Source organism: Tamandua tetradactyla, chromosome 10 (assembly GCF_023851605.1).
Source record: "Tamandua tetradactyla isolate mTamTet1 chromosome 10, mTamTet1.pri, whole genome shotgun sequence".
NCBI classification, from domain to species: domain Eukaryota; kingdom Metazoa; phylum Chordata; class Mammalia; order Pilosa; family Myrmecophagidae; genus Tamandua; species Tamandua tetradactyla.
This window is the reverse complement of record NC_135336.1, coordinates 97,053,551-97,069,135: the sequence shown is the minus strand read 5'-3', so window position 1 is coordinate 97,069,135 and position 15,585 is coordinate 97,053,551. Positions and strand designations below refer to the sequence as shown.

Sequence of the window (15,585 nt, the reverse complement as noted above, 5' to 3'; positions counted from 1 at the left end):
AAGTAAGAGGAACTTGTTTCTTAGTGATGCAGGAAGAAAGATGCTGCACCCTGATAAACCAGAAAGCATTTTGAAGGTGATTCAACACGCAAATACTAAATTGTAGAAAACCTTATGAAAAACATTTGGCATTGTTCTCCAGAGCACAAAATTTAAACTTCAATTATGTTTGACATGCAACCCTTAAAAGCACAGAAATAGGATTCTTGCAGCAGTCAGAGAGCAAATATTCATTATACCTCAATATACTGTGTTTCTCAACATCAGCCTTTGCAACATCAATATTGAATGAGCACCTGCCAGCGTCCTTGGTACCACAAAGTTTACAAAAGGCACGAAAGATAGGGTCTTTGCCTTGTCTTCGGATCTGGATTCTGCAGTGACAAGAGAGTCAAGAATATGGGATTAACCCATAGAACAGCTCTCTCTAAAGGGTCTCATGAATCTCTTTGATTTTCTCTCCTGCTTGTATCCATTCAAGGACACAAAGTTGTGGGAGAGAGTAAACAACTCATTATAATAAACAAGTCTCATTTTTAAGATGTTGGATTGGCAGTTTTTTTCCTTAGGAAGGAAACTTAGGAAAGTCATGCAGCGAAATTTATAGGTTTTTGAGATTTTCCATTTCAGTTCTACACCTACGTAAAACAGGCAGCCAGTTCCTTTCCATTAAGGAGAGAGTCCTAGAAGAGATTGTTTTTTCAGGATCCTCTCAGCAGTGGTGATATTAAAATTATTTGACAATCAGGATGATAGGACACCACCTAATCAGAATGAATGTTGTGCAGTCAGTAGCCAGAATACATGCCATACAGGCACCAGCCAATCAGAATGGACAGCATATGTGTACCAGCCAATTGGAACCAACACCACATGGGTACCAGCCAATCAGGACAGGGACCATATGGGTACCAGCCAATCACAGCTAAGACCATATGGGTACTGCCCAATCAGGACAGAGACCTGCCACAGCGCTGGAGCAGGATGGGGAGACCCCTCTCTGTGGCACGAGGTACCCCTCTGCCACCCCTGCCCTTATATCCCGTTGTTGGCTCACAGGAGGAGGTCTGGGGCAAGGGCTGAATGTGATTTAAGATAAAAACATTTTAAAAGCCACAGCAGTATATGGTATATTGTTTACTGTTTATTGGATTAGCAAGCAGAAGTGTTGAAAAACATCGCTATGAATTTGCATCTTTTGTTTCATAAGTTTTAGGAATTCACTAAAATCTTGACACATTTAAAAAGTCAAATTTTACTTTGGAAAGAGCAGTGTTAGGCTGGAGGGGCACTTGACACAAGTGAGGCTAATTAACTCACTGGTTGAGGAATCAGTTCAGAGTTCAGCCAGATAGCGGTCCTGCGTCTGGGTTAACAGGAAGGCGGGGTGGGCAGTGAAATTCATTGAATATATTTACATTAGGGAAGAAAAGTATGTGTAAAAGGCATTAGTCTCATTCTTCAGTTAAAAACATTCATATTGACTCTAAGTGGGGCAAATGTACCGGAGCCAAAGACAGACAAACACGAAGAGAACAGATTTTCACAGAAGTCTTCTGTTTTCCCTCCTGGAAAATGTTTGATTCCTTAAACTACTGAAACACTGTGATTCCTTATACTCCCTCCTGAAGAGGAAAGGGTAATGCAAGTTCTGGTGATTTCTTTTTTATTTATTAAAGACCACTTTGCCCATTTGCAGTTTCTTTCATGGCTTTGTTGTATGTGGAGCATGTCCCGACAAAGTGTAGCCCACCACTAACTGAACAACCTGCCTGACAAGGGAGCAGATTAAAACGAATGGCTCTGTAAATAGTCATTAATGAGAAACTGAGGAACACATGCGTCAGCTTTAGAATTTAATCTTATTTTGAAATAAGAGCTATAATTTGCCAGACCATTTTAGATTTCTGATCAACTCCTAACTTTTATCCTATTTCACTAACACACACCAATATCCCATATAGTAATAAGCACACATAAATATCAGTTTATATGACTTAAAATAATAAAAACGTTTTCAAAATCATGGTAGGAGACAGGCTTGTCGTGCCATTTATTGGATTAGCAAGCAGGAGTGCCGAGTGACAGGGAAATCACTGTGATGAATTTGTATCCTTTACTTAGGAACTTCAAGGAGTTCACTCAAATCCAGAAATATTTTAAAACTCAAATTCTATTTGAGCACTTGGGAAAAGTCATTCTTCCTCTTGCTATATATATCAGTTCCAGTGATTCTGACAACAACTCCACATAACGTTGGCAAAGGTCAGCCTCAGTGCGGGGATGAAGGGACATCAACGTGCTGTGACTCTCCAGCCAAGGGCAACTGGAGCTGGAGGAAAGTTTTTACTACACCAGAGTTACATTCCTGATCTTCTTAGGACTGGACATATCAAAAGAGACATGTGGACGAGTCGCTGGGGCCAGGCGAGACGCAGCAGTTTCCTGGTAACAAAAAGGAAAAGGTCGATTTAATCGGTTGAAAGCACTGCCAAATGCACACTGGAGAAGCTTCCTCACTCATCCGATAGGATAAAATCAGGGTGAAGAGAGGAGAAAAAAAGTTAAAACATGTTCTTTCTTGTTTCTTTACTTTCAATAATGTATACTCTACAAGTTTCCCAAGTTCATAGAGCGGATGCAATGCAAATACTCAATATTTGTTTTTATGAAGGCATACGTGATTTTTATTTCTCAATTTTGCAACGGAAGTTTTGGTTTTACCCAGAGAAATTTTCTATAAGAATATGAAATGCATTTGGCCTTCTTTAAATAATACACATTTCTTCTAAAGGAGAGGAACAGTATTGGAGACGTGACCACAAAGTGTTCACCCACCTGTCTCCTTCAGCAGTGCTTGGCCCTGGGTCCTACCAAAAATTCACATGGCCTAAGCTGTCTTCCTTCCCAAAGAGCCACTTAATCTTCCCCAAGGGCCAACACCTGCCTAGGAGTACTGTCTTATTAACATGTGCAACATGCTTTCCCTGCCAGTTCCAGAAATGCCAGCTCAGGTTCCAGGGCACTATAACTGCCTCCCGCAACCTGCATTCTTTTGGTACACTGCATTTAACATCTTGAATAATGCAGCTGGGTAGGATGAATTATTTACATTGCAATGGAATGCCAGTAAATCTTGGGGAAGACTTCTCTGGTCCACGGTTTCAATTTATTTCAGAAACATGCCACAAGAATTGCATCTATTGCTGTGAATATGCTTGCAGTTTTTGCTGTCATTGTTTGCCTTTTGTTTTCATGGTGGGCTGGCATGCAAGTATTGCTGTTTTCCAAATTTATCATGCATTTATTTCTGTTCAGCTCAATAGGGAGCAATTAGTGGGGAAGATATGATCCAGGTTTCATGTTGTTCGTATGCTCACCCTCCAAAACTGGCAGACTTAAAGAAGAGACACGGAATTGCCAAAACTAACCAGAAAAATTAACTGACAGCAAATTAAAGCATGGAGAGAAGAGAGAGGAAACGGAGAGTTATTTGTTTTTTTTTTTTTACTAATTAAAGAAAAAAAGAAATTAACACAGCATTTAGAAATCATTCCATTCTACATATGCAATCAGTAATTCTTAACTACATCACATAGATGCATGATCATCATTTCTTAGTGCATTTGCATCAATTTAGGAAAAGAACTAGCAAAACAACAGAAAAAGATATAGAATGTTAATACAGAGAAAAAAAATAAAAATAATAATAATAGTAAAAAAAGAAAAAAAAAGACAAACAGACAAAAAAAAAAAACCTATAGCTCAGATACAGCTTCATTCAGTGTTTTAACATGATTACGTTACAATTAGGTAGTACTGTGCTGTCCATTTTTGAGTTTTTGTATCTAGTCCTGTTGCACAGTCTGTATCCCTTCAGCTCCAATTACCGATTATCTTACTCTGTTTCTAACTCCTGCTGGACTCTGTTACCGATGACATATTCCAAATTTATTCTCGAATGTCGGTTCACATCAGTGGGACCATACAGTATTTGTCCTTAAGTTTTTGGCTAGACTCACTCAGCATAATGTTCTCTAGGTCCATCCATGTTATTACATGCTTCATAAGTTTATCCTGTCTTAAAGCTGCATAATATTCCATTGTTTGTATATACCACAGTTTGTTTAGCCACTCTTCTGCTAATGGACATTTTGGCTGTTTCCATCTCTTTGAAATTGTAAATAACGCTGCTATAAACATTGGTGTGCAAATGTCCATTTGTGTCTTTGCCCTTAAGTCCTTTGAGTAGATTCCCAGCAATGGTATTGCTGGGTCATATGGCAATTCTATATTCAGCTTTTTGAGGAACCGCCAAACTGCCTTCCACAGTGGTTGCACCATTTGACATTCCCACCAACAGTGGATAAGTGTGCCTCTTTCTCCGCATCCTCTCCAGCACTTGTCATTTTCTGTTTTGTTGATAATTGCCATTCTGGTGGGTGTGAGATGATATCTCATTGTGGTTTTGATTTGCATTTCTCTAATGGCCAGGGACATTGAGCATCTCTTCATGTGCCTTTTGGCCATTTGTATTTCCTCTTCTGATAGGTGTCTGTTCAAGTCTTTTTCCCATTTTGTAATTGGGTTGGCTGTCTTTTTGTTGTTGAGTTGAACAATCTCTTTATGAATTCTGGATACGAGACCTTTATCTGATATGTCATTTCCAAATATTGTCTCCCATTGTGTAGGCTGTCTTTCTACTTTCTTGATGAAGTTCTTTGATGCACAAAAGTGTTTAATTTTGAGGAGCTCCCATTTATTTATTTCCTTCTTCAGTGTTCTTGCTTTAGGATTAAGGTCCATAAAACCCCCTCCAGTTGTAAGATTCATAAGATATCTCCCAACATTTTCCTCTAACTGTTTTATGGTCTTAGACCTAATGTTTAGATCTTTGATCCATTTTGAGTTAACTTTTGTATAGGGTGTGAGACATGGGTCTTCTTTCATTCTTTTGCATATGGATATCCAGTTCTCTAGGCACGATTTATTGAAGAGACTGTTCTGTCCCAGGTGAGTTGGCTTGACTGTCTTATCAAAGATCAAATGTCCATAGATGAGAGGGTATATATCTGAGCACTCTATTCGATTCCATGGGTCGATATATCTATCTTTATGCCAATACCATGCTGTTTTGACCACTGTGGCTTCATAATATGACTTAAAGTCAGGCAGCACGAGACCTCCAGCTTCGTTTTTTTTCCTGCCCTTCCAGATGAATTTGCTTATTGGTTTTTCTATTTCTGAAAAATAAGTTGTTGGGATTTTGATTGGTATTGCATTGAATCTGTAAATCAATTTAGGTAGGATTGACATCTTAACTATATTTAGTCTTCCAATCCATGAACACGGTATGCCCTTCCATCTATTTAGGTCTTCTGTGATTTCTTTTAACAGTTTTTTGTAGTTTTCTTTATATAGGTTTTTTGTCTCTTTAGTTAAATTTATTCCTAGGTATTTTATGCTTTTAGTTGCAATTGTCAATGGGATTCGTTTCTTGATTTCCCCCTCAGCTTGTTCATTACTAGTGTATAGAAATGCTACAGATTTTTGAATGTTGATCTTGTAACCTGCTACTTTGCTGTACTCATTTATTAGCTCTAGTAGTTTTGTTGTGGATTTTTCCGGGTTTTCAACGTATAGTATCATATCGTCTTCAAACAGTGATATTTTTACTTCTTCCTTTCCAATTTTGATGCCTTGTATTTCTTTTTCTTATCTAATTGCTCTGGCTAGAACCTCCAACATGATGTTGAATAATAGTGGTGATAGTGGACATCCTTGTCTTGTTCCTGATCTTAGGAGGAAAGTTTTCAATTTTTCCCCATTGAGGATGATATTAGCTGTGGGTTTTTCATATATTCCCTCTATCATTTTAAGGAAGTTCCCTTGTATTCCTATCTTTTGAAGTGCTTTCAACAGGAAAGGATGTTGAATCTTGTCAAATGCCTTCTCTGCATCAATTTGATGATCATGTGATTCTTCTGCTTTGATTTGTTGATGTGGTGTATTACATTAATTGATTTTCTTATGTTGAACCATCCTTGCATACCTGGGATGAATCCTACTTGGTCATGATGTATAATTCTTTTAATGTGTTGTTGGATATGATTTGCTAGAATTTTATTGAGGATTTTTGCATCTATATTCATTAGAGAGATTGGCCTGTAGTTTTCTTTTTTTGTAATATCTTTGCCTGGTTTTGGTATGAGGGTGATGTTGGCTTCATAGAATGAATTAGGTAGTTTTCCCTCCACTTCGATTTTTTTGAAGAGTTTGAGGAGAGTTGGCACTAATTCTTTCTGGAATGTTTGATAGAATTCACATGTGAAGCCATCTGGTCCTGGACTTTTCTTTTTAGGAAGCTTTTGAATGACTAATTCAATTTCTTTACTTGTGATTGGTTTGTTGAGGTCATTTATTTCTTCTTGAGTCAAAGTTGGTTGTTCATGTCTTTCCAGGAACCCGTCCATTTCATCTAAATTGTTGTATTTATTAGTGTAAAGTTGTTCATAGTATCCTGTTATTACCTCCTTTATTTCTGTGAGGTCAGTAGTTATGTCTCCCCTTCCATTTCTGATCTTATTTATTTGCATCCTCTCTCTTCTTCTTTTTGTCAATCTTGCTAAGGGCCCATCAATCTTATTGATTTTCTCATAGAACCAACTTCTGGTCTTATTGATTTTCTCTATTGTTTTCATGTTTTCAATTTCATTTATTTCTGCTCTAATCTTTGTTATTTCTTTCCTTTTGCTTGCTTTGGGATTAGTTTGCTGTTCTTTCTCCAGTTCTTCCAAGTGGACAGTTAATTCCCGAATTTTTGCCCTTTCTTCTTTTCTGATATACACATTTAGGGCAATAAATTTCCCTCTTAACACTGCCTTTGCTGCATCCCATAGTTTTGATATGTTGTGTTTTTGTTTTCATTCGCCTCGAGGTATTTACTAATTTCTCTTGCAATTTCTTCCTTGACCCACTCGTTGTTTAAGAGTGTGTTGTTGAGCCTCCACGTATTTGGGAATTTTCTGGCACTCCGCCTATTATTGATTTCCAACTTCATTCCTTTGTGATCCGAGAAAGTGTTGTGTATGATTTCAATCTTTTTAAATTTGTTAAGACTTGCTTTGTGGCCCAGCATATGGTCTATCTTTGAGAATGATCCATGAGCACTTGAGAAAAAGGTGTATCCTGCTGTTGTGGGATGTAATGTCCTATAAATGTCTGTTAAGTCTCACTCATTTATAGTAATATTCAGATTCTCTATTTCTTTATTGATCCTCTGTCTAGATGTTCTGTCCATTGATGAGAGTGGTGAATTGAAGTCTCCAACTATTATGGTATATGTGTCTATTTCCCTTTTCAGTGTTTGCAGTGTATTCCTCACGTATTTAGGGGCATTCCGGTTCGGTGCCTAAATATTTATGATTGTTATGTCTTCTTGTTTAATTGTTCCTTTTATTAGTAGATAGTATCCTTCTTTGTCTCTTTTAACTGTTTTACATTTGAAGTCTAATTTGTTGGATATTAGTATAGCTACTCCTGCTCTTTTCTGGTTGTTATTTGCATGAAATATCTTTTCCCAACCTTTCACTTTCAACCTATGTTTATCTTTGGGTCTAAGATGTGTTTCCTGTAGACAGCATATAGAAGGATCCTGTTTTTTAATCCTTTCTGCCAGTCTGTCTTTTGATTGGGGAATTCAGTCCATTAACATTTAGTTTTATTACTGTTTGGATAATATTTTCCTCTACCATTTTGCCTTTTGTATTATGTACATCATATCTGATTTTCCTTCTTTCTACACTCTTCTCCATACCTCTCTCTTCTGTCTTTTTGTATCTGACTCTAGTGCTCACTTTAGTATTTCTTGCAGAGCTGGTCTCTTGGTCACAAATTCTCTCAGTGACTTTTTGTCTTAGAATGCTTTAATTTCTCCCTCATTTTTGAAGGACAATTTTGCTGGATATAGGAGTCTTGGTTGGCAGCTTTTCTCTTTTAGTAATTTAAATATATCATCCCACTGTCTTCTAGCTTCCATGGTTTCTGCTGAGAAATCTACACATAGTCTTATTGGGTTTCCCTTGTATGTGATAGATTGTTTTTCTCTTGCTGCTTTCAAGATCCTCTCTTTCTCTTTGACCTCTGACATTCTAACTAGTAAGTGTCTAGGAGAACGCCTATTTGGGTCTAATCTCTTTGGGGTGCGCTGCACTTCTTGGATCTGTAATTTTAGGTCTTTCATAAGAGTTGAGAAATTTTCAGTGATAATTTCTTCCATTAGTTTTTCTCCTCCTTTTCCCTTCTCTTCTCCTTCTGGGACACCCACAACACGTATATTTGTGTGCTTCATATTGTCCTTCAGTTCCCTAATCCCCTGTTCAAATTTTTCCATTCTTTTCCCTATAGTTTCTGTTTCTTTTTGGAATTCAGATGTTCCATCCTCCAAATCACTAATTCTATCTTCTGTCTCTTTAAATCTATCATTGTAGGTATCCATTGTTTTTTCCATCTTTTCTACTTTGTCCTTCACTTCCATAAGTTCTGTGATTTGTTTTTTCAGTTTTTCTATTTCTTCTTTTTGTTCAGCCCATGTCTTCTTCATGTCCTCCCTCAATTTATCGATTTCATTTTTGAAGAGGTTTTCCATTTCTGTTCGTATATTCAGCATTAGTTTTCTCAGCTCCTGTATCTCATTTGAACTATTGGTTTGTTCCTTTGACTGGGCCATATTTTCAATTTTCTGAGCGTGATCCGTTATCTTCTGCTGGCGTCTGGGCATTTAATCAGATTTCCCTGGGTGCTGGACCCAACAGGTTGAAAGATTTTTCTGTGAAATCTTTCTGTTTCTTATCTGTTTTTCTTATCCTGCCCAGTAGGTGGCGCTCGTGGCACTCATTTGTCTGCGGGTCCCACCAGTAAAAGGTGCTGTGGGTCCTTTAACTTTGGAAAACTCTCACCGTGGGGGAGGTTCGCCAGCCGAAGCGGCTTGGAAGAGTGCCAATCCGAATCTCCCAGCCATTCCGGGGATCCGAATGCGGGGAGGGTCGCCGGTCGCCGCAGCCCGGGAGAGCGCCCGTCCAAATCTCCTAGCCGGCCCGGGGCGCCAAGCGTGGTGGGAGGGCGCCAGCCGCCGTGGCCCGGGGGAGTGTACCGTTCCCAGCCGGACCAGGAAGCCACATGTTTGGAAGGGACCCCGGTCACCGTTCTCCGCGGCCTGGGGATCTCCAATCCAATTCTCCCAGCTGGTCTGGGGGGCCACACATGGGGGGGGCCGCCAGCCTCTGCAACTTGCGGGGACCGCCTGTCCAATTCTCCCAGCCGGCCCGGGAAGGAGGGACGGAGGGACTCCGGCCGCCTGCTGCCCCGGCCCGGGGAAGCCCGCGCCCCTCGGCAATCTCACCAGAGCGGGTTCTCCCAGCTGGTCAGCCATTCCAGAATGGGGTACGCTGTCTTCTTGATTTCTGTCGTGGCTCCGAGAGCTGTTCTGTATCGTTTCTACTCCCTTAGTAGCTGTTCTGGAGGAGGAACTAAGACCGGCGCGTCTTACTAAGCCACCATCTTCTCCAGAATCCTCCGAGTTATTTGTTTTAAATACTCATCAAGATGCGTAACATTTGCAAACCCCAAGGTTTAGTATAAAAATAAAAGGCGCTTGCCTTTCCCTTTACTGAGTGTAATTTTTAGCAAGAATTTCTAATTTTATTTATTAATTTTGTCCTAATGCGTTCCAACTATAGTTACCAACGTATGTTAACTGTATTTCACCACAGAAATTCTTGCCTAGAAAATGTCTGCATTTATCCTAACTATGTATTCAGTCATAACAGAAGTAATCAGTGAAAAAAAGGTGTCATGCTTTGGCATAGGTAAGTGTTGAAAATCGGTCCCTTTTTTCCTTCTGATCCTTCCTGTTATTTCTTGCATTTAATGCCCTACAGCCAAAAAGCCTACTGCTTTTAATTCCCATTGATAGCTGTGTGCATCTGAAACAAAGGAGGTTTGAAAATTCATGGCCTAATGCTAGTGCCTTCAGATTGTGGCTATTTCTGTGTCAAGCCTTTTACATCTGACATTTGTCATGACATGACACCACCACAAGCATCTCAGGCTCTTCTCTGTGCTTCTGCGGCAACCTCAGCATTGTGGGAACATAAGGTACAATTCCAAATGCTCATTGTAAGAAAACTCCTAGAACTCAGAGAAGACTTTTCCTTAGAAATGGTGCCATTCACATCTCTTATGTTTTCTTGCTAGGCACAAAAATATTTTCCTTTAAGCAGATCAGCTGGCATATATGGTAAAAATCCCAATTCCTTAGCTCTATCTTCCAGAGATTCTGATCCAGAAAGTCTAGAAGATGGCCCGAGAGTTGGCATTTTAACAAGTTTCCAATGTGCTTCTGATATACTGCTGTTTTGAGAATTATCGCGAAACCAGGAGAAAGATTTCTATCAGGAGGACCTCCACATTCAACCAGCATTCTTTGGGAAAATAAGGATACAAGTTCCCAGAAACACGTCTTCCACTTCTGTCATCTGGTGGCAGGAACAAGGACTGCCCCATCTCTCAACCTCCAGTAAGAAGTTCAGGGTTCTGGGCAGAGATGGCAGGAGACGGACTGGGAGATGGGGATGAACAAGGAAGGAGCTCGGGGCAGCCAGCAGGGCTGAGCATTCTGGGGAACGAGCACCTCTTCCCATAGCACAAAACCCAGCATCACCCAAGTGAGTGAGACCTACATCCACCATCACTTCCCTATGTGGGCCTTCTGTGTCTACTGCCTTTGATACTAACCCTGAGGCAAGCAAGCCCTCACCCCTTTTTGAAGACTTCTAATGACTGTCAGTACTCGAAACTTCAGGAGATGACTAAGGGTTCTGACAAAGAGAGGTTCAACTCTACATCACAGCCTTGTCTATACAGCAGCACAGATGTCTAGTATTCCAGAATTTAATCAAAAAGATGTCAAGAGAGCAGGAGTTTTGGAAGGTTGATACAAAAGCAGATGAGGTTTTCTAACCCCTACTAAAAATTAAGATTCCAGTTTCCTGTTTGAGCAACTTGAGTTTAGGATTTTATTAAAACTGTGTATGGGGGGATGCAAGGGTAGTTCAGTGGTGGAATTCTTGCCTGCCATGTGGGAGACCTGGATTCAATTCCTGCCACATGCACTTCCCAGAATAAACAAGCAAAACAAACAAAGGAAAAACAAACAAACAAACAAAATTCAAACAAATGGGGCAGGTGATGGTGGAGCAGTGGCAGAGTTCTCACCTGCTATACGGGAGACCTGGGCTCAATTCCCGGTGCCTGCCCATGCAAAAAAAAAGCACCAACAAATGGTGCTGCCATAATGGGATATCACATGGAAAAAGAATGAAATGTGACCCCCGCCACACAGCATACAAAAAGAAAAATCGCGTTTGGTGCTTCCTGATGAGGATGTGGCATGGGGAGGTTCCCTGCAGGCTCAGGAGGGAGGCTGGCATGTAGAAGTCACAGACAGACTGGAACTGAAGGTGTGGGGCAGGAGGAATTGAGAAGCACTGCCAGCTCCTCCCACCATCAGGCACAGCCCTGCCCTGGGTGTCATCACTTGCTTCAGGGCTCAGTCTCTGGACCCTAGCCTTTGTATGTCCATGAGATTCCAAGCAGAAGAAGCCAGAGTGTGGCACCCTCAACTCCAAGGTTCTTCAGCACAGATGGTTAGGAGCACCATAGGATTCTAGGCGAATACTAATTATTGAGCACCCATGGGGTAGGGATGAATATGTAAAGTAGGCAAGTCGACCTTTGGTGACCTCCTCCTTTTCCTTTTCAGCTACCCTCCCCTCTGCATCCCCATTTCCATCTTGCTACAAAGTAACCAATAACCATCAGTCCCAGTATGTCAGAAACACATTAATTCATTCAAAAAGCAGAGATATTTAGGTAGCATCTCAACCCTACTGAGCTCAGAGGTCTGAGGATGGGGTCCAGGAATCTGGGCATCACAAAGACTACATTAATTGCATCCTGGTTCTTCAGGTCTCCCCTTCCTTGGGACATATTTGAACAGTTGACCCTTGAAGAAAACCAAAGTGTCCCAAACCATGAATGAGCGACATGGCAATTCAACATGGAATCATTTAACTACTTTCAGTGATCCAAAACATAGTATTGTTTTTATATTATATATTCACCTCTGCCAGTTGAATGTCATTTCTTGTCATAATTGAATTGTGATTACCAGCTAAAGGATCCATGTCTGTATGCACATATGCATGCTCTTTGTAGAGCCTTTGTATAGCATAAGGCTGGGGATTGAAGATATTTCTATTTTCATTCATGAGCACATAACCTTCTGATAAGACTGACAATAAATAAGAACACCAGGTTATGCAGATGAGAGAGCTATTCTGAGCATGGAAAAAGAGCACATGCTCAACAGTTCCTGTGCTGTTTACAAAATCAAGGTTGTCATGATCTAAGACCTATCAGTGCAAAGCAGCAGCTTTCTGATGGCCTTTGTGGGGAACTGAATCATGCCCCCCCCAAAGACATGTTCAAGTCTTAATCCACATTCTTGTGGGTGTGAACCCCTTTGTAAACAGGACCTTTGAAGACATTATTAGCTAAGGTACAAACTCATTTGTGAATAGAATCTTCAAAGAGCTTATTTACATGAGGTCAAATTAAATCAGGGTGGTCCTTAATCCATTTAACAGAGGATTTATAAGGCAGAAAAAGCTTGGGTGCAGTCAGAGAAAGCCACAAGAGTAGACCAAGAGCAGAGACAGCTGAGTAGAAGTAGAAGCCAGAAGAAGCCATGTGACAGAAGCAGAGATGCAAGCCAAGGAACCCCAAAGGCTGTGGCAAGCTGGCACCAGAACACTGTGCATCCCAAGAGACAGCATAGCCTGTCCATAGCATGATTTTGGACTTCTGGCCTCCAAATTAGGAGATAAATTTGCATTGTTTAAGCCAACCCATTGCATGGTATTTATCATAGCAGCCCTGGCACATTAAGGCAGTGTTGTAGGTGTGTCACCATGGATAAGACATCTGACCCAATCAGCTCCCCAGTTACAGGGATTGGGAAGTGTTTTGCTGCAAGTTGACTCACAGCTTGAGATATCTCTATTTAATCTACAGGACCCAAGCCTAGTTCCAGTGTTCTGCAAAATAATGTAATCTGTAGTCAATAACCCTGTACTTTAACAAGCAAGCTTCTTAGGCAGAAGCCCCACTGGGCCTCATCTCTGGGTTAGGAGTTACATATGCATGGAAACACCCCACAGCAGTGTGTGGGATGCTGGGACAAATCAGAGTCACACTGAGGCACTGGAAAGGAAGTCAGGATGAAAGAACAAATTAGAAGGGACTATGGATAGCTCCCAGCTGCCTCTCCTTAGGCCCTTTAGGGAGCAAGGCTCACTGCAGAGTGGAGAGAGATTATGAAAAAAGAAAGAGCACAGGTTGCATCGTCCATGTGGAAGAGACTCATCAGCCTGCACAGCAAGAAGCTGGCAACACAGACCAGGCAGGACGTGGAGCCTCACATTCTGAAAGCTCATAGAAGGCACCTCTCTGCTAAGAGTCACTTTGACTTGCTTCTGTAAACTGTGGTTTGGCCATCCTAACAGCTGTTGAGGAGCCAACTGACCACAAGCAGGGCTATGTCCTCAAATCCAAGAACACAGAAGGAGCTACTATATTTCTAGGCCCAGCTCTTTCCTTTAATGCCATCTTGCTCGCTCCCTTCTCAGAGTGCATCAAGGGAAGGGTAACCCATGATTCATCTCACGCCCAGGTTCTCCAAATGGGCAACTGCATAGGAAAGAATTTAACTTTGGCCCCAAAGAGGTGTGACCATTGCCCTGAGCTTCTGGGAGGTAATCTTTGTTTACCTGGGGGTCTTGGGCTAGCCAGATAACAACAATATGATTTGGGGGGTTGCTGCCCACCCAGAAAGACCAACACTGTGATTTAGAATAGGGGCTTTCAATCATATGGTGTGGATGCAGCTGGAGACCAAGGTCAAACGTGGACAGTCAAGGAATCATGCCTACACAATGGCACTCCTATAAAAAGTGAATGCCAAGGCTCAGGTGAGCTTCCCTGGTCTGCAGAACTCCATGTGTATTGTCACACATACATTCCAGGAAAGCAACATGCCCTGACTCCCCAGGGAAAGGACAACTGAAGTCCCAAATCTGGAACTCCAAGAGTCTGCCCCCTGCCCCCTCCCTTGGCTGATCTCCATATCCATCCTCTCCCTGGAATAAATCGTAAATGTGAGGTTTCAGTGAGTTCTATGAGCAAATTACCAAACCTGAAGGAAGTTTGGGAACCACCCCCCTCCCCAAACTGCTGGTTGGTTTCAGAAAGTGAGGGCTGTCTTGAAGACTATACCCTTGAAATTTTAGTTGACCTAAACTCACTGCAGCAACCTAGAGAGAATACCTCGCTCCATACCCTGCAAAGGGAACCTTTGGCTGATAAAGATTCACCTGTTCAGAGCTGTACTTATAGTCTGCCACTGTAGGAAAAAATTCAGCCTTTGATAGCATTTAGCTAGTTTCTAACCAAGGCAGAAAGAACAATTTGCCTTCTTGGATTTCTGGTTTGAATCTTAACAACCCTGATGCCTTCCTGCCACAGTGCACTACTTCCCAAGAAGTTCCCTTAAGAGGTGTAAGTGCATGTTGACCACTCCCAGGCTCGGCACCATGGCTCCTGCTCTTTTTCCACAGACAGATTATTTAGAAGGTTACTTCTTACATTTCTCTCTCTGGGTGTTTTCAACACTCAGAGCTCCTACCCGGCATTCCCCATTTCCACATCCTAGCACATCTTAATTTCTCCTTTTCCCATTTATATTTTGAAGGAAATCACTTGGCATTACCCTATTCTGAGTTTCCTTCCAGCTTGCCCCCTCTGGGCTCATCCATCATCTGAAAAGATGCTCGACAGGCAAAAGGCCATAGAGGCAATGCCTGGGTTAACCGTGTCTGTGGGGTGTCCACACTTGGCGCTGAGTGGGACAGAGTCCACTGGCCAACCATCCTCCTTCATAGCCTGTGGCTCCCACCCTGGCCAGGTCTTGGCAGCTTTGTCTTGCCACCACCTTCACAGCCTGGTTACTATTCCCTTCTATCTGCTACCTCTTACACAAAAGAATTGTCCATCAAAAGGGAGCCTGTGGCTCCTCCCAGCTCCACATTAAATTCCTCAGAAGATATACGTGCCAAGCAGACTTAATGGAAGGAAATTCACAGGCCTGTCTTCTTTCCTGTCACAGCCCTCTCCTTTGTCTTCCCACTGGGCGATATTTGTTGCCTCTAATAGCATCACGTAGGTCCTTCTGACACATGACTGAGAATCAGCAAATGCTTCCCCATCCCCTGCCACATCCCCGAACAGCCTGGAAGGTGCACACTGCTGGCAAGATGTATGTATTGAGCTAAAATCCCAGCTACAGAAAAAATATCATGACCTGGAATTCCCTGCAAACTAAGTAAATTTCTACATCACAAGAGAATGATGGGGACAAGTTCTCTCCCTCACCACTGCTTGCTGGGGTGCAGATTTTTTGTACTCTTT

At 41.6% G+C, this 15,585-nt stretch overlaps 1 protein-coding gene across 3 annotated transcripts in view; it reads right to left on the bottom strand.

Moving 5' to 3' along the window:
• Positions 1–1,138: 1,138 nt before the first annotated feature.
• Positions 1,139–15,585, bottom strand: part of IGSF5 (immunoglobulin superfamily member 5) — a 50,276-nt gene continuing 35,829 nt past the window's right edge. For all 3 annotated transcript variants that reach the window (XM_077118947.1, XM_077118946.1, XM_077118945.1), the window contains one exon: positions 1,139–2,445. In XM_077118947.1, the coding sequence (XP_076975062.1) occupies positions 2,350–2,445 (96 nt within the window). In that variant the 3' untranslated portion in view covers positions 1,139–2,349. The remainder of the gene's footprint in view (positions 2,446–15,585) is intronic.